The sequence below is a fragment of the Hyla sarda genome, chromosome 7, assembly GCF_029499605.1.
Source record: "Hyla sarda isolate aHylSar1 chromosome 7, aHylSar1.hap1, whole genome shotgun sequence".
Lineage (NCBI taxonomy): Eukaryota > Metazoa > Chordata > Amphibia > Anura > Hylidae > Hyla > Hyla sarda.
This window is the reverse complement of record NC_079195.1, coordinates 222,465,329-222,490,188: the sequence shown is the minus strand read 5'-3', so window position 1 is coordinate 222,490,188 and position 24,860 is coordinate 222,465,329. Positions and strand designations below refer to the sequence as shown.

Here is a 24,860-nt window from a genome sequence, read left to right as displayed (position 1 = left end):
AAGGATATCTGTGTCCCTGGAGAAGCCAATTCAGATGGATGGCAAAGCTCAAGTATGAACGTTCTCCACCTCTAAACATTTTGGGATTGATTTCTAGACCTTGTAAGATAACAGTGTCACAAATGTACCCATATAAGATGCCAAGAAACACAATAGCCATGGTATCTAATGCCCAATACAGATGGGAGTACAATACAGGATATAAGTCAGGATCAGTACAGGATAAGTAATGTAATGTATGTACACAGTGATCTCACCAGCAGAATAGTGAGTACAGCTCTGGGGTATAATACAGGATATAAGTCAGGATCAGTACAGGATAAGTAATGTAATGTATGTACACAGTGACCTCACCAGCAGAATAGTGAGTACAGCTCTGGCGTATAATACAAGATATAACTCAGGATCAGTACAGGATAAGTAATGTAATGTATATACACAGTGACCTCACCAGCAGAATAGTGAGTACAGCTCTGGGGTATAATACAGGATATAACTCAGGATCAGTACAGGATAAGTAATGTAATGTATATACACAGTGACCTCACCAGCAGAATAGTGAGTACAGCTCTGGAGTATAATACAGGATATAACTCAGGATCAGTACAGGATAAGTAATGTAATGTATGTACACAGTGACCTCACCAGCAGAATAGTGAGGGCAGCTCTGGGGTATAATACAGGATATAAGTCAGGATCAGTACAGGATAAGTAATGTAATGTATATTCACAGTGACCTCACCAGCAGAATAGTGAGTACAGCTCTGGAGTATAATACAGGATATAAGTCAGGATCAGTACAGATAAGTAATGTAATGTATGTACACAGTGACCCCACCAGCAGAATAGTGAGTGCAGCTCTAGAGTATAATACAGGATATAAGTCAGGATCAGTACAGGATAAGTAATGTAATGTATGTACACAGTGACCTCACCAGCAGAATAGTGAGTACAGCTCTGGGGTATAATACAGGATATAACTCAGGATCAGTACAGGATAAGTAATGTAATGTATGTACACAGTGACCTCACCAGCAGAATAGTGAGTACAGCTCTGGGGTATAATACAGGATATAACTCAGGATCAGTACAGGATAAGTAATGTAATATATGTACACAGTGACCTCACCAGCAGAATAGTGAGTACAGCTCTGGAGTATAATACAGGATATAACTCAGGATCAGTACAGGATAAGTAATGTATGTACACAGTGACCCCACCAGCAGAATAGTGAGTACAGCTCTGGAGTATAATACAGGATATAACTCAGGATCAGTACAGGATAAGTAATGTAATGTTTGTACACAGTGACCTCACCAGCAGAATAGTGAGTGCAGCTCTAGAGTATAATACAGGATATAAGTCAGGATCAGTACAGGATAAGTAATGTAATGTATGTACACAGTGACCTCACCAGCAGAATAGTGAGTACAGCTCTGGAGTATAATACATGATATAACTCAGGATCAGTACAGGATAAGTAATGTATGTACACAGTGACCCCACCAGCAGAATAGCGAGTACAGCTCTGGAGTATAATACAGGATATAACTCAGGATCAGTACAGGATAAGTAATGTAATGTATGTACACAGTGACCTCACCAGCAGAATAGTGAGTACAGCTCTGGAGTATAATACAGGATATAACTCAGGATCAGTACAGGATAAGTAATGTAATGTATGTACACAGTGACCCCACCAGCAGAATAGTGAGTACAGCTCTGGAGTATAATACAGGATATAACTCAGGATAAGTAATGTAATGTATGTACACAGTGACCTCACCAGCAGAATAGTGAGTACAGCTCTGGAATATAATACAGGATATAACTCAGGATCAGTACAGGATAAGTAATGTAATCTATGTACACAGTGACCTCACCAGCAGAATAGTGAGTACAGCTCTGGAGTATAATACAGGATATAACTCAGGATCAGTACAGGATAAGTAATGTAATGTATGTACACAGTGACCTCACCAGCAGAATAGTGAGTACAGCTCTGGAGTATAATACAGGATATAACTCAGGATCAGTACAGGATAAGTAATGTAATGTATGTACACAGTGACCTCACCAGCAGAATAGTGAGTACAGCTCTGGAGTATAATACAGGATATAACTCAGGATCAGTACAGGATAAGTAATGTAATTTATGTACACAGTGACCTCACCAGCAGAATAGTGAGTACAGCTCTGAGGTATAATACAGGATATAACTCAGGATCAGTACAGGATAAGTAATGTAATGTATGTACACAGTGACCTCACCAGCAGAATAGTGAGTACAGCTCTGGAGTATAATACAGGATATAACTCAGGATCAGTACAGGATAAGTAATGTAATGTATGTACACAGTGACCTCACCAGCAGAATAGTGAGTACAGCTCTGGAGTATAATACAGGATATAACTCAGGATCAGTACAGGATAAGTAATGTAAATGTAATCAGTGAAATGGTAAAGGTCATTTTTGGATGGTAGACGGGGTAAACATAACTACACCTGCAGAGAATTGGACTTTTTGGGATGATTCCTCCTTTCTCTCTTTTTCTTCAAAATAATTTTATTCATCTTGAATATTTCGGTAAGAGTATTAGCGAGAAGGGTATCTCGAGCCTCCAAGGTTAAATGGCACTTAGAGGAAGAAAGCCCAGAGCCTCGTCCTTCTTAGAGAATATCACATCCCCGCAGTCACGTCTTCAAAGCTCTTAAAATCAGTCTCAGTCTGAGTCACCCCATTCCCCGAGGCTTCCAGATTAGAGGCGTCTGCAGAGCACGAAGAGCTACAACGCGGCTAGACGGGGCAAGGTGATGGGAGGTGGGATGGGGTCACGCAGGACACCAGGTGGGACCACGTCAGTACCCATTAGTGTGGCCACATTTGTGGTGAGGGTGTGATGAGGGCAGATGTTATTACCCTGGAGGCAGATGGCATTAACCCCTTGTATTCGTGACGCCAGGGCGTGGTTAACCTCTGCACCGCCTGAGGTATGGCCGCTGGATCCTGGGCTAGGCACGAGGCAAATAATGACTCAGACGCCAGTTAGGTCACCCACAAGTCATCAGGTCACTGACACCTTACCTGGTTACAAGACTTGGCAACAACATTTAAAGGCACATAACATTATTCAGACAATGCAATAGATATAATTAACTATTTATGATACACAGATTAAGGGGGGACTCAGGGGACACTGCAATAGAGTCCACCAGACAGGACAGCAAGGGTACAGGGGTGCAACTCCTGTACTGAGCCACCACAGATTAATTGGGAACGAATAATGTTACAAGCAATATGGGCAAATATTTATCTGCTCTTCAGCTGTTGCTAAACTACAACTCCCATCATGTCCAGACAGCCTTTGGCTTAGGGTTCCAGAGAAAGAAACTAGACTGGAGGGGTGTAATGCTCTGTTTTTCCTGCGGGGGTGCTGTATTATAAAATAAAAGTATAAAGCAATTAGCTCAGCATCCACAAGACCTGGAAAGACTTAGGGTTATGGAGAACAGAAGGGAGAAATAAATTAGACTGGAGGGAGTGTAATTCTCTGTCTTTCCTGCAGGGGTGCTGTATGAAAAATCACCAGCCACCATCACCAATATCAATGTATGGGAAGGCCAACAAGTTTAACCCCTTGATCTCGAAAAGCATCTTCCTCCCAGCAGTCAGGAAGGGGGCGCTGCTTCGAGAGAAGGAAGCCCGTACTAAATGCCCACTTTTCGTCCCCATGTTCCGTCCTTGTCGCTTCACCTGACTGCGTGGCAAGTCGCGTTTAATTGCTTAATCAGGGCGTGTGATGGTGCGGAAGACATGACATGCCTCGCCAAAAAATCTATTCTCTATTAATATACTCCATTTGTTCACACTTGTTAGTACAGATTGACTTTGCCGCTTAATGATGTATAGGAGAAAAAGTGTCATAGAAATCACCAATGCCATGGAAAATGACGGGAATATTCCTGTATTGGAAAATTGTATTTAAATAAAACTATCTCCCCAAGACATATAACTTACTAATATAGTAAATTTCCCTCCTGACAGGAAGTTGTGTAGTCATCTCATTTTTAGTGTGGTTCTGTCCCAGCAGCTTCCTGGCTCCTACCTCTCTCCTGACAGGAAGTTGTGTAGTCATCTTATTATTAGTGTGGTCCTATCCCAGGAACTCCCTGGCTCCTCCCTCTCTCCTGACAGGAAGTTGAGTAGTCATCTTATTATTAGTGTGGTCCTATCCCAGGAACTCCCTGGCTCCTCCCTCTCTCCTGACAGGAAGTTGTGTAGTCATCTTATTATTAGTGTGGTCCTGTCCCAGGAACTCCCTGGCTCCTCCCTCTCTCCTGACAGGAGGTTGGGTAGTCCTCTCATTGTCAATATGGTCCTGTCCCAGGAACTCCCTGGCTCCTCCCTCTCTCCTGACAGGAAGTTGTGTAGTCATCTTATTATTAGTGTGGTGCTGTCTCAGGAGCTTCCTGGCTCCTCCCTCTCTCCTGACAGGAAGTTGTGTAGTCATCTTATTATTAGTGTGGTGCTGTCTCAGGAGCTTCCTGGCTCCTCCCTCTCTCCTGACAGGGAGTTGTGTAGTCATCTTATTATTAGTGTGGTGCTGTCTCAGGAGCTTCCTGGCTCCTCCCTCTCTCCTGACAGGAAGTTGTGTAGTCATCTTATTATTAGTGTGGTGCTGTCTCAGGAGCTTCCTGGCTCCTCCCTCTCTCCTGACAGGAAGTTGTGTAGTCATCTTATTATTAGTGTGGTGCTGTCTCAGGAGCTTCCTGGCTCCTCCCTCTCTCCTGACAGGAGGTTGGGTAATCCTCTAGTTGTCAATATGGTCCTGTCCCAGGAACTCCCTGGCTCCTCTCTCTCCCGTGACAGGAAGTTGTGTAGTCCTCTCATTGTCAGTGTAGCGTTGTCTCAGCAGCTCCCCAGCTGCTCCCTCTTTCCTGACAGGAGGTTGTGTAGTCCTCTTATTGTCAGTGTAGTGTTGTCTCAGCAGCTCCCTGGCTGCTTTCTCACTTCTGACAGGAAGTTGTGCAGTCCTCTGTCACGGTGATGTTGTCTCAGAAATTCCCCAGCTCCTCCCTCTTTTATGGCAGGAAGTTGTATATTCCTCTTATTGTCCATGTGGTGTTGCCTCAGCAGCTCCCTGGCTCCTCCCCTTTTTCACGAGACTACGCTTCATTCTCTGCTATCTCAGAAGACTTAACTGGATCTTGTCTCTAAGCTAAAGCCCCACCCCCTGAGTGATGTCATCACCTCTGACCATCACCTACAGCTACGTAACCATCTCTCTGTCATATCCATATGTATCTTTATTGGTGTATATATCTTTATTGCTAAATGAGGGATGTTTACAGCATGCTGCCTTGTGCTGAACAATGCCACAACAGAGGAGCAGACACGGAATGAATACAACAGGTGCTGTGATTTACTGCTGCAGAGCAATAGTCTGCTGTGCCCTGAAATGTGCAGGATTGCTGTGGGAGGGGAGTAGGCAAAGCTGGAGGACTGTGATGAAGGGCTGAAGGAAAGTAATGCATTCTGGGAATTGTGGTACTGAGCAACTGCTCAACCAGAAAGTAGTGAGAGGACATGGTAGAGGAGAGGACTACATACCCACAAAACAAATGGATTTTTAGTGATTTCAGGACTAGGGCAGACAGGTAAGTATTTTTTTTTTTTTACGTCGGAGTACCACTTTAATGGTCTATTCACACGTACAGTATTCTGAGCAGATTTGATGTACAGGATTTTCTGCTGCAGATTTCAATGTGAACTGAATGACTGAACACGGCTTAAAATCCTGCGCATCAAATCTGCGCAGAATCCTGTACGTGTGAATAGACACTAAGGGTACGTTCAGACGAGCGGATTTACAGTGTATTTTACGCTGCAGATCCGCCGCTGAAGGACCTCTGTATGCTGCCTTTACATGTGCCTGCTCGGAGCGGCAATACGTCGCTATGAGCAGACACACTGAAGCGATGTGCGAATTGCTGCGCATGCGCTGTGTACTCGCACACATCGCGGCCGCTCCCCCTGCTCAATGAGCTAGGCCGAGAGCTGCCGCGATGTGCGAGTATACTGCGCATGCGCACAACGATTCGCACATCGCTTCAGTGTGTCTGCTCCTAGCAGCATATTGCCGCTCCGAGCAGGCACATGTAAAGGCAGCATATAGGAGGTCCTTCAGCGGCTAAATATGGAGTGAAAAATCCGCTCGTCTGAATGTACCCTTAGGGTACGTTCCCACACGGCGTATTTTGCTGCGTATTTGCTGCGTATTTGCTGCGTATTTGGTGCTGCGTATTTTCCTACCCATTGACTTCAACAGAGAAAATAAAATACGCAGCAGCAAATACGCAGCAAATACGCCGTGTGGGAATGTACCCTTAGGGTGCATTCCCACCTGGCGTATACGCAGCGTATTTCACGCTGCGCTAAATTTACCGCAGCAGCGGGAAATACGCTGCGTATTCCTCGCTCACTATACACACAGGGCTTTCCGGCGACAGCCCTATGCGTGCAGTGAGTTTTGGAGGCGGGGCTGTGTGTCGGCGTGACTGTGACACGCAGCCCCGCCTCCAAAACTCACTACACACATAGGGCTGCCGCCGAAAAGCCCTGTGTGTATAGTGAGCAAAGAATACGCAGCGTGTTTCCCGCTGCTGCCGTAAGTTTTGCGCAGCGTGAAATACGGTGCGCATACGCCAAGTGGGAACGCACCCTAAAGGGGTATTCCGCCGAAACACATGTCATCCCATATACAAAGGATTTGCGGACCGGCAGCAGTTTGGAGCTTCCGTGATGTCATGCCACGCCCCCTCCATTCATGTCTATGGGAGGGGGTGTGACGGCTACGTAGTAGCCGTCACGCCCCCTCCCATAGACATGAATGGAGGGGGCATGGCAGCTGTAGTCGCCAGTCATCCCACGCGGAGCAGTGTCCACAGATAACTAGGGTGTCACAATAATTTTTTGGAGACAAAACGAAGTGGTCGCCTGTGCACTATGGCGCAGTCCGGTCGGGGCCCCTCCTTATCTCTGTCTTGGCTCGGTGTTGATGATTCTGGTCGCTCTCCCGGTTGCCGGAGTGACTCACTGACTATGATGATCCGCGCTCCCATTTATCAATGCTCCCCTGCACATCTCTGTGTGAGTCCAGAAATCACATCGCCCCCCCCCCCTCCCCCCCCTCGCCAAGAGCTTCTGCGCAATTACAAACATCTTCTCCAGTTCTGCATTTCCGAAATTAGTTTTTCCCAATTGTGAGTTTAAATCCTGTTGATATTTATTGTGGTTTATTAAGCTGATCTGGAGGAATGGCGGAGGCCCCGTATAAAGTGGCGGCTTCACGCCGCGATAAAGGATTAGATTAGTTTTCGGAGCGGCGGCGTTTTCCATCTTTGGTGCCGGAGTTTAGTGAAGCTGCCGATCATATACGTTCTGTGATTTCATTTCCATGGTCATCATACGTCTCTCATTGACTTAAAGGGGTACTCCGGTGGAAAACATTATTATTATTTTTTTTTTAAATCAACTGATGCGAAAAAGTTAAACAGATTTTTAAATTCCTTTTATAAAAAAATCTTTATCCTTCCAGTACTTTTTAGCAGCTGTATGCTACAGAGGAAATTCTTTTCTTTTTGAATTTCTTTTTTTTGTCTTGTCTTCAGCGCTCTCTGCTGACACCTCTGTCCGTGCCAGGAACTGTCCAGAGCAGCATAGGTTTGCTATGGGGATTTTCGCCTGCTCTGGACAGTTCCTGATACGGGCATCAGGTGTCAGCAGAGAGCACTGTGGACAAGACAAAAAAGAAATTCAAAAAGAAAAGAATTTCCTCTGTAGCATACAGCTGCTAAAAAGTACTGGAAGGGTAAAGATTTTACAGTCATTTACAAATCTGTTTAACTTTCTGGCACCAGTTGATTTAAAAAATAAAATAAAAATTCTACCGGAGTACCCCTTTAATAAGATAGATGGGACGGGGAGGCCAGAGAATCGAAAATCTGAATTTCACACTCCGAAAATTGATCCCTCAAACCTTCTATAAAGATTCCAAGGGCCCAACGCCTCATAGGACCTCACAGATCAATCCTATGAGCCAGAACACTGTGTGCTGGGGTTTATGCAAAAATGCCCATTTTGGGGGCCTTACTTACTGTTACTAGATTTTAGTGTTAGAAATTGTTACCATATACTCTCTGTAAGACCTTACACAACTAAACTATTATATATACTGATCCCATAGAGATAGCAGCAGTATACAGATAGAGCTGGAGGGGAGGTGCATAACTACTATATATCCTGATTCTATAGAGACAGCAGCAGCAGTATACATATAGAGCTGGAGGGGAGGTGTATGACTACTATATATCCTGATCCCATAGAGATTGCAGCAGTATACAGATAGAGCTGGAGGGGAGGGGCATTACTACTATATATACTGATGTCATAGAGATAGAAGCAGTATACAGATAGAGCTGGAGGGAGGTGTATAACTACTATGTACATGAGTTTCCCAACCAGGGAGCCTCTATCTGTTGCAAAAGGCTCTCTGGGCATGCTGGGAGTTGTAGTTTTGCAATGGCTGGAGGCACCCTTATTGGGAAACCCTGCTCCGGAGGTTTGGCGACATCTCAGGGCACAAGTGACTCCTCTTTTGGGTCTGTTTCCAGTCACCGTCCTGTAGGGATCGAGTCAGTTCTGCCTTCCGCACCGCTGACCGGTTCGCTACCGATGAATTATTCACGCCGCTCGGTGTCTTTTATTTATGGCGGTAACGGATCACTTCACTCTCACAGCGGCTGCAGAAGTCTCATCATGGACTTCATGGTGGTTATTCTTATGAAATGAATAAACCTATAAATTCTACATCCACCAATCCCAGACATCCCAAAGTACAATATCTAGATGCACTTTATATAGCGCAGCACAGATTATTATTACAGAGCAATGTGGAGGTTCTTGTGTATGGCTTGTGCTTACCTGTTTTAGCAGATGTGGCAGGCATGAGTTTTCAGCCATATTGATTCCAACCACTGAAATCGCTTTCATAATGCTGCCTTCAGCCCATGAATCTTCTGTCTTAACAGAGAGAGAGGGTGTGGAGTCTTATCACTGCACCTGGTCATTAATTAGGCTGCTGGTGCTGGAGGTCACCCAGGTGAACTGATTAGACTCATAAGTGGGTTGGGATCAGTTCACATTATGTGCAGTTTTGATGGATTTTGTTATCCAAAGTGTGTCTTCTTATATTGCCATGGGGAGAAACTGATTTGCCCTATAATGATTATTAATTTTTTACTGCATTTTGACCGTGTTTTTTTTATTATTTTTTTCTAAATTGTTGTAAACATTATGAATTGCAGTAAAATGGGGCCATTATACTACTGTATATCTTGGATTCCATATAGATAGAAGCAGCAGCATACGGACAGAACTGGGGGGAGTTGTATAATCAATATATATCCTGATCCCATAGAGATAGCAGCAGTATACAGATAGAGCTGGAGGGGGGGTGTATAACTACTATATATCCTGATCCCATAGAGATAGCAGCAGTATACAGATAGAGCTGGAGGGTTATAACTATTATATATTCTGATTCCATAGAGACAGCAGCAACAGTATACAGATAGAGCTGGGGGGAAGGTATATAACTACTATATATCCTAATCCCATAGAGATTGCAGCAGTATACAGACAGAGCTGGAGGAAAGGTATATAACTACTATATATCCTAATCCCATAGAAATAGCAGCAGTATACAGATAGAGCTGGAGGGGAGGTGTATAACTACTATATATCCTAATCCCATAGAGATAGCAGCAGTATACAGATAGATCTGGAGAGGAGGTGTATAACTACTATATATCCTGATCCTATAGAGATAGCAGCAGTATACAGATAGAGCTGGAGGGTAGGTGTATAACTATTATATATCCTGATCCTATAGAGATAGCAGCAGTATACAGATAGATCTGGAGAGGAGGTGTATAACTACTATATATCCTGATCCTATAGAGATAGTAGCAGTTTACAGATAGAGCTGGAGGGTAGGTGTATAACTACTATATATCCTGATCCTATAGAGATAGCAGCAGTATACAGATAGAGCTGGAGGGTAGGTGTATAACTATTAAATATCCTGATCCCATAGAGATAGCAGCAGCAGTATACAGACAGATCTGGAGGGTAGGTGTATAACTTCTATATATCCTGATGCCATAGTGATAGCAGCAGTATATAGATAGAGTTGGAAGGAGGTGTATAACTTCTATATATCCTGATGCCATAGAGATAGCAGCAGTATACAGACAGATCTGGAGGGGAGGTGTTTATCTTCTATATCCCTTTCAGGTGTCTGCTCCCTTTAAGAGCTTTTATTAGACGCAGTGACAATAAGTTAAGTGACTCCCCCGCAGTCTCGTCATATAGGCAGCAGCTTCGGGGCGATCATCTAGCGGATGAAACCAACTTGGAAAACCAGAGAGGAGCCGCCTGCTCCTGATCATCTGACCCCCAGGTCAGGGGTCAGGTCGCCCAGGTCATTCACCCTACAGGGGTGATGCCTCCTCCTATTGCGTTATCATCTGCGCAGAGACGACCTAAATAAATGATGATGTCATTGGCGTGTCTTCTGTCTCACTTCCTTTGATCCTATTTTTACTTTTCCTCATGGACTGATTGAAGTTTTAACTCTTTATTGTCATCTCTTTATAGCTGTAATTAACATGAATAAGCAGATCAGTCTATTAAAGGGGACCTCTCACTTTTATAGGGGGGGGGGGTCTTTTTCAGGATCCTCATCTATGAGCCAGAGTAGATAATGGATACAAAGGGGGATGTCTCTGTAAGGAAGTGGTGCGTCAATGCCAGTGTTTCCCAACCGAGGTGCCTCCAGCTGTTGCAAAACTACAACTCCCAGCATGCCCGGACAGCCAACGGCTGTCCGGGCGTGCTGGGAGTTGTAGTTTTGCAACAGCTGGAGGCACCTCAGATGGGAAATACTGCATTACCTGAGTGGGCTTTTTGACTTCAAAGCATACAGTGTAATTCTTTATTTCTACTGTGGTGGCGCTGCAGGGAAGCAGAACACTTACTGCAGGGAAGCAGAACACTTACTGCAGGGAAGCAGAACACTTACTGCAGGGAAAGCAGAACACTAACTGCAGGGAAGCAGAACACTAACTGCAGGGAAGCAGAACACTAACTGCAGGGAAGCAGAACACTTACTGCAAGGAAGAAGAACACTAACTGCAGGGAAGCAGAACACTAACTGCAGGGAAGCAGAACACTAACTGCAGGGAAACAGAACACTAACTGCAGGGAAGCAGAACACTTACTGCAGGGAAGCAGAACACTTACTGCAGGGAAGCAGAGCACTTACTGCCGGGAAGCAGAACACTTATTGCAGGGAAGCAGAACACTTACTGCAGGGAAGCAGAACACTTACTACAGGGAAGCAGAACACTAACTGCAGGGAAGCAGAACACTTACTGCAGGGAAGCAGAACACTTACTGCAGGGAAGCAGAACACTAACTGCAGTGAAGCAGAACAATTATTGCAGGGAAGCAGAACACTTACTGCAGGGAAGCAGAACACTTGCAGCTAATTGCTGGTGATCAACTATATGATCAGCCAATCATTGGTGGACACTTCTTAAAAATAGGTTACTTCTTACCCCCCCCCAAATCCTGTGCACATGGATATCATATAGGGGTATCCAAACTTTTAGGGTGCCAATTTGCTAACTCTGCATAACCAGCCGCTATAAAATACTACATTTATCCAGTAGAGGGCGGACTAAGGTGCATTGCCCCCTGTATTTGCTGTAGTCTCCAAACCGTGGACCGCCAGATGTTGCAGTACTGCAACCTCAAGCATGCTCAGACAGCTGTTGCTGCTGTTTGCTCCACAGGAAGTTATGTAGTTCTTTCAAGTCTGGCCACAGTGCTCTCTGCTGCCACCTCTGTCAGTGTCATGAACTGTCCAGAGAAGGATAGGTTTGCTATGGCGATTTGACAGTTCCAGGCACATACAGAGGTGGTCAGACTGGAAAGAACTACACAACTTCCTGTAGAGCATATAGCAGCTGATAAGTACTGGAAGGATTAAGATTTTTGAATAGAAGTAATTTACAAATCTCTATAACTTTCTGGAGCCAGTTGATTTGGGGAAAAAAAATTCAACTTTAAATTTCATTATATGGTATCAGGGCAGCACCTGGTGGTAATTGTTGGTATTACAGCCATGTTTTATTTAAATTTTATTTATTTATTTATTTTTTATTTATTTATGTTTTTTTTTCTTGCTTCTTTATTTTATTTTTTTTTTTTTTTTTTTTGCTTCTTCTCAGCAGTATTTCTTGGAGGATATATGGTACTTGACATTACAAAACTCAGCAAAAATATTATTCCAAGTGTAGTATCTAGAATAATAGTAATTGGTGCTTGTCCCCAGTCAGGTCCCGTATTAACCATCCATTAATAGAGATTGTCTCATTGTCTCACTGTTACAAAACTACAACTCCCAGCATCCTCTATTAATCAGATACATCAGTGTTTTCCAACCAGGGTGCCTCCAGCTGTTGCAAAACTACAACTCCCAGCATGCCCAGAAAGCCAAAGACCAATGTTTCCCAACCAGGGTGCCTCCAGCTGTTGCAAAACTACAACTCCCAGCATGCTAAGGCTGTCTGGGCATGCTGGGAGTTGTAGTTTTGCAACAGCTGGAGGCACCCTGGTCGGGAAACAATGGCCTATAGCAGTGGTCTTCAACCTGCGTACCTCCAAATGTTTCAAAACTACAACTCCCAGCATGCCCGGACAGCCGATGGCTGTCCGGGCATGCTGGGAGTTGTAGTTTTGCAACATCTGGAGGTCCGCAGGTTGAAGACCACTGGCCTATAGCATCATTTTGCAGCCTCCCACACCTTATAATCATGCATAAGATAGTGCTGTAGTGAGTTTTGCAGAGCTACTTTGCATACTGTTTTTTTTTATTTTCTTTTCCCATGATGCATTGCCTGTAAATCTCTTTACACTAACTTGGTCTCTTCAAGAAGAATCAGTTCTCCCCAGAGCCCTATAGGAATCTCCAAGGAGCTCAGCTTCCTAAGGCTAAAGGCAGGATTTTTATTTGTAATGCTTGAGCACCCTCTAGTGGTATCTATAGGATACTACAGCTGAAAAAGTGCAAATGATGGGGAAGTTTTTAATTACATTACCCAATTATTGGAGGAAAGAATCCAACCATGAAAAAAATAGAGACTTATAATGAAGAAGATACAAGATTTAAAAAACATTATACATGGGACAATGACATCTCCGTCCCTTTCGCAGTAGGCACCTTGGGACTTCACGCAGTTTGCGCCATTTTTTACATTTTTCCTGAACTCGTCGCATGGTGCCCAAAAGCCTTTTGAATAACCCGAAGAGAGTTTAATGCAAAATTGTATGCAGAGTCGTTGTTCTAACTCAGTGTTTCCTCACCTGTGTGCCTCCAGCTGTTGCAAAACTACAACTCCCAGCATGCCCGGACAGCCAATGGCTGTCCGGGCATGCTGGGAGTTGTAGTTTTGCAACAGCTGGAGGCACCTCGGTTGGCAAACACTGCATTACACGAACAGGCTTTTTGACTTCAAAGCATCCAGTGTAATTCTTCATTTCTCCTGTGGTGGTGCTGCAGGGAAGCAGAACACTTACTGCAGGGAAGCAGAACGGGCATGCTGGGAGTTGTAGTTTTGCAACAGCTGGAGGAACAGCACCTCGGTTGGGAAACACTGCATTACACGAACAGACTTGTTTTTTCTTTTTTACTTCAAAGCATCCAGTGTAATTCTTCATTTCTCCTGTGGTGTCGCTGCAGGGAAGCAGAACACTTACCGAACAATGGATCAACACAATGATCAGCTGATCACTTCTTACCCCCTAAATATAGATTTTTTTTCTCAGATTTTTCCTTTTTTTTTTTTTTTTTTTTTACATTTTATAATAAATTATGTAACTAAATAAAAAAAGTACAACTTGACAGGATAGAAAAATGATTTCTCTTAGCACGGGGAAACCCCCCCCCCCAAAAAAAAACATTGTTATTAAAGATTAAAAAATATGACCACAATGACCACAATAGACCACTAGGGGGTGATAGTGTACTGAATAATTCAACAGTGATCGATCAGGATTCATGTATATATAGTAATATATATTACTATCTGTCTTATGGAATTTTTTTAAATTTTTTTAATTTTTTTTATTCATTATTATCTTTTTTTTCTTTTTTTTTATTACATTTTTTAATAGATTACCGTATGTAACTAAATAAAAGGTCCCATTAAAAAAGTACAAATTGACAGGATAGAAAAAAAAATGATTTCTCTTAGCACAGGAAAAAAAAAAAAAAAAAACATTGTTATTAAAGATTAAAAAATAAAAAATCGCTACAGCAGGAAGGGTTCAAGTGAAGAGAAATGACCACAATCGACCACTAGGGGGTGATAGTGTACTGAATTATTCAACAGTGATCGATCAGGATTCATGTGTATATAGTAATATATGTCTTATGGAATTTATTTTTTTATTTTTTATTTTATTTATTCATTTTTATTTATTTTTTATTTTTTATTTTTTTTTTTGCAGTTTTGATGTCGAAAATGGCCCAGCCGCAGGACGTAGCCCCTTGGACCACCAGACCAGCCCGGGCTCAGGACTCGTTCTTCATACAAACTTCCCAAGTCACAACCAGCGCCGGGAATCCTTCCTCTACCGCTCGGACAGCGACTATGACTTATCACCAAAGACGATGTCCAGGAACTCGTCCGCCGCCAGTGAGCAGTAAGTCGCCCTGGATTCCTCGCAGTAATGTGGTCACTGACTATTTGTCCAGCTACTCCTCATGGTTCTATGCCGGTAGTTTCCAAACCGAGGACCTCTAGTTGTCTCCTCAGTATAATGCTCTCCTCCTCCATCTTGTCTCCTCAGTATAACGCTCTCCTCCTCCATCTTGTCTCCTCAGTATAACGCTCTCCTCCTCCATCTTGTCTCCTCAGTATAACGCTCTCCTCCTCCTCCATCTTGTCTCCTCAGTATAACGCTCTCCTCCTCCTCCTCCATCTTGTCTCCTCAGTATAACGCTCTCCTCTTCCCTCCATCTTGTCTCCTCAGTATAACGCTCTCCTCCTCCCTCCATCTTGTCTCCTCAGTATAACGCTCTCCTCCTCCCTCCATCTTGTCTCCTCAGTATAACGCTCTCCTCCTCCATCTTGTCTCCTCAGTATAACGCTCTCCTCCTCCATCTTGTCTCCTCAGTATAACGCTCTCCTCCTCCTCCATCTTGTCTCCTCAGTATAACGCTCTCCTCCTCCTCCTCCATCTTGTCTCCTCAGTATAACGCTCTCCTCTTCCCTCCATCTTGTCTCCTCAGTATAACGCTCTCCTCCTCCTCCATCTTGTCTCCTCAGTATAACGCTCTCCTCCTCCCTCCATCTTGTCTCCTCAGTATAACGCTCTCCTCCTCCCTCCATCTTGTCTCCTCAGTATAACGCTCTCCTCCTCCTCCATCTTGTCTCCTCAGTATAACGCTCTCCTCCTCCATCTTGTCTCCTCAGTATAACGCTCTCCTCCTCCTCCATCTTGTCTCCTCAGTATAACGCTCTCCTCCTCCATCTTGTCTCCTCAGTATAACGCTCTCCTCCTCCATCTTGTCTCCTCAGTATAACGCTCTCCTCCTCCTCCATCTTGTCTCCTCAGTATAACGCTCTCCTCCTCCTCCTCCATCTTGTCTCCTCAGTATAACGCTCTCCTCTTCCCTCCATCTTGTCTCCTCAGTATAACGCTCTCCTCCTCCTCCATCTTGTCTCCTCAGTATAACGCTCTCCTCCTCCCTCCATCTTGTCTCCTCAGTATAACGCTCTCCTCCTCCCTCCATCTTGTCTCCTCAGTATAACGCTCTCCTCCTCCTCCATCTTGTCTCCTCAGTATAACGCTCTCCTCCTCCATCTTGTCTCCTCAGTATAACGCTCTCCTCTTCCCTCCATCTTGTCTCCTCAGTATAACGCTCTCCTCCTCCTCCATCTTGTCTCCTCAGTATAACGCTCTCCTCTTCCCTCCATCTTGTCTCCTCAGTATAACGCTCTCCTCCTCCTCCATCTTGTCTCCTCAGTATAACGCTCTCCTCCTCCATCTTGTCTCCTCAGTATAACGCTCTCCTCCTCCATCTTGTCTCCTCAGAATAACGCTCTCCTCCTCCTCCATCTTGTCTCCTCAGTATAACGCTCTCCTCCTCCTCCTCCATCTTGTCTCCTCAGTATAACGCTCTCCTCTTCCCTCCATCTTGTCTCCTCAGTATAACGCTCTCCTCCTCCTCCATCTTGTCTCCTCAGTATAACGCTCTCCTCCTCCCTCCATCTTGTCTCCTCAGTATAACGCTCTCCTCCTCCCTCCATCTTGTCTCCTCAGTATAACGCTCTCCTCCTCCTCCATCTTGTCTCCTCAGTATAACGCTCTCCTCCTCCATCTTGTCTCCTCAGTATAACGCTCTCCTCTTCCCTCCATCTTGTCTCCTCAGTATAACGCTCTCCTCCTCCTCCATCTTGTCTCCTCAGTATAACGCTCTCCTCTTCCCTCCATCTTGTCTCCTCAGTATAACGCTCTCCTCCTCCTCCTCCATCTTGTCTCCTCAGTATAATGCTCTCCTCCTCCTCCATCTTGTCTCCTCAGTATAACGCTCTCCTCCTCCTCCATCTTGTCTCCTCAGTATAACGCTCTCCTCCTCCTCCTCCATCTTGTCTCCTCAGTATAACGCTCTCCTCCTCCTCCTCCATCTTGTCTCCTCAGTATAACGCTCTCCTCCTCCTCCATCTTGTCTCCTCAGTATAACGCTCTCCTCTTCCCTCCATCTTGTCTCCTCAGTATAACACCCTCCTCCTCCATCTTGTCTCCTCAGTATAACGCTCTCCTCTTCCCTCCATCTTGTCTCCTCAGTATAACGCTCTCCTCCTCCTCCATCTTGTCTCCTCAGTATAACGCTCTCCTCCCTCCATCTTGTCTCCTCAGTATAATGCTCTCTTCCTCCTCCATCTTGTCTCCTCAGTATAACGCTCTCCTCCTCCTCCTCCATCTTGTCTCCTCAGTATAACGCTCTCCTCCTCCTCCATCTTGTCTCCTCAGTATAACGCTCTCCTCCTCCTCCATCTTGTCTCCTCAGTATAACGCTCTCCTCTTCCCTCCATCTTGTCTCCTCAGTATAACGCTCTCCTCTTCCCTCCATCTTGTCTCCTCAGTATAACGCTCTCCTCCTCCCTCCATCTTGTCTCCTCAGTATAACGCTCTCCTCTTCCCTCCATCTTGTCTCCTCAGTATAACGCTCTCCTCCTCCTTCCATCTTGTCTCCTCAGTATAACGCTCTCCTCTTCCCTCCATCTTGTCTCCTCAGTATAACGTTCTCCTCCTCCATCTTGTCTCCTCAGTATAACACTCTCCTCCTCCTCCATCTTGTCTCCTCAGTATAACGCTCTCCTCTTCCCTCCATCTTGTCTCCTCAGTATAACGCTCTCCTCCCTCCATCTTGTCTCCTCAGTATAACACTCTCCTCCTCCATCTTGTCTCCTCATTATAACGCTCTCCTCCTCCATCTTGTCTCCTCAGTATAACGCTCTCCTCTTCCTCCCTCTTGTCTCCTCAGTATAACACTCTCCTCCTCCTCCATCTTGCCTCCTCAGTATAACGCTCTCCTCCTCCTCCATCTTGTCTCCTCAGTATAACGCTCTCCTCCTCCTCCATCTTGCCTCCTCAGTATAACGCTCTCCTCCTCCCTCCATCTTGTCTCCTCAGTATAACGCTCTCCTCCTCCCTCCATCTTGCCTCCTCAGTATAACGCTCTCCTCCTCCCTCCATCTTGCCTCCTCAGTATAACGCTCTCCGCCTCCTCCATCTTGTCTCCTCAGTATAACGCTCTCCTCCTCCTCCATCTTGCCTCCTCAGTATAACGCTCTCCTCCTTCCTCCATCTTGTCTCCTCAGTATAACGCTCTCCTCCTCCTCCATCTTGCCTCCTCAGTATAACGCTCTCCTCCTCCTCCATCTTGCCTCCTCAGTATAATGCTCTCCTCCTCCTCCTCCATCTTGTCTCCTCAGTATAACGCTCTCCTCCTCCTCCATCTTGTCTCCTCAGTATAACGCTCTCCTCTTCCCTCCATCTTGTCTCCTCAGTATAACGCTCTCCTCCTCCTCCATCTTGTCTCCTCAGTATAACGCTCTCCTCTTCCCTCCATCTTGTCTCCTCAGTATAACGCTCTCCTCCTCCTCCATCTTGTCTCCTCAGTATAATGCTCTCCTCCTTCACCATCTTGTCTCCTCAGTATAACGCCCTCCTCCATCTTGTCTCCTCAGTATAACGCTCTCCTCCTCCTATCTTGTCTCCTCAGTATAACACCCTCCTCCATCTTGTCTCCTCAGTATAACGCTCTCCTCCTCCCTCCATCTTGTCTCCTCAGTATAACGCTCTCCTCCTCCCTCCATCTTGTCTCCTCAGTATAACGCTCTCCTCCTCCCTCCATCTTGTCTCCTCAGTATAACGCTCTCCTCCTCCCTCCATCTTGTCTCCTCAGTATAACGCTCTCCTCCTCCCTCCATCTTGTCTCCTCAGTATAACGCTCTCCTCCTCCTCCATCTTGTCTCCTCAGTATAATGCTCTCCTCCTCCTCCATCGTGTCTCCTAAGTATAGCGCTCTCCTCCCTCCATCTTGTCTCCTCAGTATAACGCTCTCCTCCTCCTCCATCTTGTCTCCTCAGTTTAACGCTCTCCTCCTCCATCTTGTCTCCTCAGTATAACGCTCTCCTCCCTCCATCTTGTCTCCTCAGTATAACACTCTCCTCCTCCATCTTGTCTCCTCAGTATAACGCTCTCCTCCTCCATCTTGTCTCCTCAGTATAACGCTCTCCTCCTCCTCCATCTTGTCTCCTCAGTATAACGCTCTTCTCCTCCTCCATCTTGTCTCCTCAGTATAACGCTCTCCTCCTCCTCCATCTTGTCTCCTCAGTATAACGCTCTCCTCCTCCTCCATCTTGTCTCCTCAGTATAACGCTCTCCTCCTCCTCCATCTTGTCTCCTCAGTATAACGCTCTCCTCCTCCATCTTGTCTCCTCAGTATAACGCTCTCCTCCTGCCTCCATCTTGTCTCCTCAGTATAACGCTCTCCTCCTCCTCCATCTTGTCTCCTCAGTATAACGCTCTCCTCCTCCTCCATCTTGTCTCCTCAGTATAACACTCTCCTCCTCCCTCCATCTTGTCTCCTCAGTATAACGCTCTCCTCCTTCCATCTTGTCTCCTCAGTATAACGCTCTCCTCCTCCTCCATCTTGTCTCCTCAGTATAACGCTCTCCTCCTCCTCCATCTTGTCTCCTCAGTATAACGCTCTCCTCCTTCTCCATCTTGTCTCCTCAGTATAACACTCTCCTCCTCCTTCATCTTGTCTCCTCAGTATAACGCTCTCCTCTTCCCTCCATCTTGTCTCCTCAGTATAACGCTCTCCTCCTCCTCCATCTTGTCTCCTCAGTATAACGCTCTCCTCCTCCTCCATCTTGTCTCCTCAGTATAACGCTCTCTTCTTCCTCCATCTTGTCTCCTCAGTATAACGCTCTCCTCCTCCTCCATCTTGTCTCCTCAGTATAACGCTCTCCTCCTCCTCCATCTTGTCTCCTCAGTATAACGCTCTCCTCCTCCTCCATCTTGTCTCCTCAGTATAACGCTCTCTTCTTCCTCCATCTTGTCTCCTCAGTATAACGCTCTCCTCCTCCTTCCATCACTTTAGATATAATCATTTTCTCCCTTTTTTGCAGACACGGCGATGACTTGATTGTGACTCCATTCGCTCAGGTAAGTGCCTCTCTGTCACCATTTGCAATGTTGGACTTTTTACTGTATGTATAAAAAAAATAATCAGCCAATCGGATCTCAGCGCTCATTGTGCAATAATAAAGCAGCGATCTGATTGGCCTACACGCCTTCCATTGTTTTCCTCCTCCCCCGAGTGGCTCACGCGCCTCCGTCTCTGTTACAGGTGCTGGCCAGTCTGCGCAGCGTCAGGAATAATTTTACCTTATTAACCAATCTTCAAGGAGCGCCAAACAAGTAAGTGCGGGAAAAGAAAAGAAAATTGTCTCTGTTTGCTGTCAGTGAATGGAAACATTCCATTGAAACAGAGTCAGCTCTGCCACATCTGCATGCCTGAGAGTTGATTCTAGATTTAGTTAATATTGTGGCGTTACGTCCCATCATGGAGAGTAGTAAAAGCATAAGGGGTTATCCAGGAATAGGAAAAACATTGCTGCTCTCTAACAGAAACAGCGCCACTCATGTCCTCAGGTTCTGTGTGGTACTGCAGCTCAGTTCCATTGAAGCGATTGGTGGCGCATTGTAATGCCCTGAGAATAGGAGTGGCGCCATGTTTATAGGTTATATACTGTATAGCTATGTTTCTCTAATCCTGGATAGGCTTTAAAGGGGTACTCCGGTGAAAAACTTATATATATATATATATATATATATATATATATATATATTTTTTTTTATTTATTATTATTATCTTTTTTTTTATGAACTGGTGCCAGAAAGTTAAACAGATTTGTAAAATACTTCTATTAACCCCTTAAGGACCAAGCATTTTTCTGTTTTTACACTTTCGTTTTTTCTTCCTTACCTTTTAAAAATCATAACCCTTTCAATTTTGCACCTAAAAATCCATATGATTGCTTATTTTTTGCGCCACCAATTCTACTTTGGAATGACATCAGTCGTTTTACACAAACATTTATGGCGAAACGGAAAAAAAAAATCATTGTGCGACAAAATTGAAGAAAAAACACAATTTTTTAAATTTTGGGGGCTTCTGTTGCTAGGCAGTACATTTTTCAGTAAAAATGACATTTTATCTTTATTCTGTAGGTCCATACGATTAAAATGATCCCCTACTTATATAGGTTTGATTTTGTCGTACTTCTGGAAAAAATCATAACTACATGCAGGAAAATTAGTACATTTAAAATTGTCATCTTCTGACCCCCTATAACTTTTTTATTTTTACACGTACAGGGCGGTTTGAGGGCTCATTTTTTGCGCCGTGATCTGAAGTTTTAATCGGTACCATTTTTATTTTGATTGGACTTCTTGATCAATTTTTATTCCTTTTTTTATGGTACGCCATTGACCGCGCGGTTTAATTAATGATATATTTTTATAGTTCAGACATTTACGCACGCGGCGATACCAGATATGTTTATTTTTATTATGGTTACATATTTTTAATATGGAATTTGGGAAAAGGGGGGTGATTTAAACTTTTAATAAGGAAGGGGTTAATGTGTGTGTTTTTAAACTTTTTTTAAACTTTTTTTTTTTACACTTTTAGTCCCCTTAGGGGACTTTTAGGAGGAATCATTAGATTCCTCATACAGATCATTGTGGTTTCATAAAACCACAATGATCTGCGTGCTCTGCGCTCGATTGATAAAGCCTGGACCTGCCAGGCTTTATCATTCAGAGCACCGGAGCCGCCGCAGCAGGAGAGGTAAGCCCTCAGGCTACCTCAGTAGTGGATCGCTCCCCCGCGATCGCGCTGCAGGGGGGCACTACACCCCACTGGACCACCAGGGACTGTATACAGGCACCTTTAGACGCCGCTGTCAACTTTGACAGCGGCGATCTAAAGGGTTAATCGCAGCATGTCGGCTATTAACGCCGGCCCCCAGCTACAGGAATCAGCTGGGGGCTGGCCGGTATGACGCGGGCTCGAGTCGGGAGTCCGCGTCATACCCCGGTAACGGCCATTGGACGAGTATAGACGTCCATGGTCGTTATCGGGTTAAAAAATCTTTACCCTTCCAGTACTTATTAGCAGCTGTATGCTACAAAGGAAATTCTTTTCTTTTTGAATTTCTTTTTTTGTCTTGTCCACAGTGCTCTCTGCTGACACCTGATGCCCGTATCAGGAACTGCATAGGTTTGCAATGGGGATTTTCTCCTGCTCTGAACAGTTCCTGATACGGGCATAAGGTGTCAGCAGAGAGCACTGTGGACAAGACAAAAAAAGAAATTCAAAATGTAAAGAATTTCCTCTGTAGCATAAAGCTGCTAATAAGTACTGGAAGGGTAAAGATTTTTTAATAGAAGTAATTTACAAATCTGTTTAACTTTCTGGCACCAGTCGATTAAAAAAATAAAATAAAAAAATAAAATAAAAAAATAAAATGTTTTCCACCGGTGTACCACTTTAACTAGGCTTTATGTAATAATGCAAATTGTCCACTAGATGTCGCTGTCTGACCACCTAGACTTTTATGGAACACTGCAATGAGCAGCAGAGAACTGCAATACATGTTTATTGCAGTGTTTCACAAACAGGGTGCCTCCAGCTGTTGCAAAACTACAATTCCCAGCTGGGAATTGTAGTTTTGCAACAGTTGGAGACACACTGAAAAAAATTGTGCCACATTTAAGTTCATTTTATACCAAGGCTTTAACCCCTTAAGGACCGGGGGTTTTTCCGTTTTTGCATTTTCGTTTTTTGCTCCTTGCCTTTAAAAAATCATAACTCTTTCAATTTTGCACCTAAAAATCCACATGATGGCTTATTTTTTGCGCCACCAATTCTAATTTGTAATGACGTCAGTCATTTTGCCCAAAAATCTACGGTGAAACGGAAAAAAAAATCATTGTGCGACAAAATTGAAAAAAAAAACGCAGTTTTGTAACTTTTGGGGGCTTCCGTTTCTACGTAGTAAATTTTTCGGTAAAAATGACACCTTATCTTTATTCTGTAGGTCCATACGATTAAAATGATCCCCTACTTATATAGATTTGATTTTTTCGGACTTCTGGAAAAAATCATAACTACATGCAGGAAAATTAATACGTTTAAAATTGTCATCTTCTGACCCCTATAACTTTTTTATTTTTCCGTGTATGGGGCGGTATGAGGGCTCATTTTTTGCGCCGTGATCTGAAGTTTTTAACGGTACAATTTTTGCATTGATAGGACTTATTGATCGCTTTTTATTCATTTTTAAATGATATAAAAAGTGACCAAAAATGCACTATTTTGGACTTTGGAATTTTTTTGCGCGCACGCCATTGACCGAGCGGTTTAATTAATGATATATTTTTATAATTCGGACATTTCCGCACGCGGTGATACCATATATGTTCATTTTTCTTTTTATTTACACTGTGTTGTTTTTTTTATTGGAAAAGGGGGGTGATTCAAACTTTTAATAGGGGAGGAGTTAAATGATCTTTATTCACTTTTTTTTGCAGTGTTATAGGTCCCATAGGGACCTATAACACTGCACACACTGATCTCTTATACTGATCATTGTTATCCCATAGGGACCTATAACACTGCACACACTGATCTCTTATACTGATCATTGTTATCCCATAGGGACCTATAACACTGCACACACTGATCATTGTTATCCCATAGGGACCAATAACACTGCACACACTGATCTTCATTATTGATCACTGGTTTCTCATAAGAAACCAGTGATCAACGATTCTGCCGCATGACTGCTCATGCCTGGATCTCAGGCACTGAGCAGTCATTCGGCGATCGGACAGCGAGGAGGCAGGTAGGGGCCCTCCCGCTGTCCTGTCAGCTGTTCGGGATGCCGCGATTAGCCGCGGCTATCCCGAACAGCCCGACTGAGCTAGCCGGCCACTTTCGGTTTCAGTTTTAGCCGCGCGGCTCAGCTCTGAGCGCGCGGCTAAAGGGTTAATAGCGTGCGGCGCCGCGATCGGTGCCGCGCGCTATTAGAGGCGGGTCCCGGCTTCACTATGACGCCGGGCCCGCCGTGATATGACGCGGGGTTACTGTGTAACCCCGCGTTATATCAGGAGAGCAGGTCCAAGGGCGTACCTGTACGCCCTTGGTCCTTAAGGGGTTAAATGTTTTCCACGAAACAGGCAACAAGGGGTGTGGGTTAGGGCGTCCAGACCAGGGTTAGGGTGAGCTGGACCAGACAAAGCAGAAACTGCACCAAATTTATCACAGTGGTGCACACCGTATGGTATATATGGTGCATCTTGCTAGACACAGTGGACACTTTTTCTTATGCTACCCCTCGGGTTCACTTACTTTTACGCTAATATTTTACACCGTGTGCACCATTGATGATTTTTTTTTTTTTTTGCAAACTCCACTCAGCTACACAATAGCTGCAACATTGGCAGATTTGCAGATTTTCTTCAGGCTCATTGAAGTCAATAGTAGTCAAATCTGCTGCCTATTTTCTGCAGCAAATACGCTGCTTAAAATCCACAGGGAATTTCGCTCGTGGGAACGGACCCGAAGGGTGCGTTCACACGTGCATACTTTCTGCTGCAGATTTTTCTGCCCATTGAAGTCAGATCTGCAGCAAAAATATTCATGTCTGAACATACCCTAAGGGTCTTTTATACAGGGTTGGATTTTGCAGCTGATTTTCTGCTGCTTATTTTATGGTTAATTTACTGGCAGAAAATAAGCAGCTGAAAATCTGCAGCAAAATTTACACCTGTGTGAACAGACCCTTAACCCCTTAAGAACAATGGACGTAAATGTACGTCCTGATGCGACGGGACGTAACGCACGAGGACATACATTTTCGGCCTGTACATGACGCAAGCACCAAATCGGTACTCGCACCATGCACAGCAGATCCCGGCTGCTATCAGCAGCCAAGGACCCACTGGTAATGGCAGACAGCAGCAACTGCTCTGATGTCCGCCATTAACCCCCCAGATGCTGTGATCAATGCAGATCACGGCATTTGTGGCAATGCAGGCATTCTGAGCCGATCATCCGATCACGGGGATCCGATCATC

General features: G+C 44.6%; 1 protein-coding gene and 1 long non-coding RNA gene across 3 annotated transcripts in view; one reads left to right on the top strand and one right to left on the bottom strand.

The window, feature by feature from the left end:
• Nucleotides 1-24,860, top strand: part of PDE4B (phosphodiesterase 4B) — a 467,359-nt gene that overhangs the window by 291,917 nt on the left and 150,582 nt on the right. The window contains 3 exon segments of the mRNA XM_056532827.1: nt 14,640-14,834; nt 19,838-19,874; nt 20,059-20,129. Of these exon segments, the coding sequence (XP_056388802.1) occupies nt 14,640-14,834; nt 19,838-19,874; nt 20,059-20,129 (303 nt within the window).
• LOC130283397 (uncharacterized) overlaps nt 10,307-24,860 on the bottom strand; it is a 243,525-nt gene continuing 228,971 nt past the window's right edge. The window contains exon 6 of one of the 2 annotated variants that reach the window (XR_008846680.1): nt 10,307-10,721. This is a non-coding gene — a long non-coding RNA (uncharacterized LOC130283397). Of the gene's footprint in view, nt 10,722-19,779; nt 19,917-24,860 lie in introns of those variants that run through there. The other variant, XR_008846683.1, reaches the window with a different exon arrangement.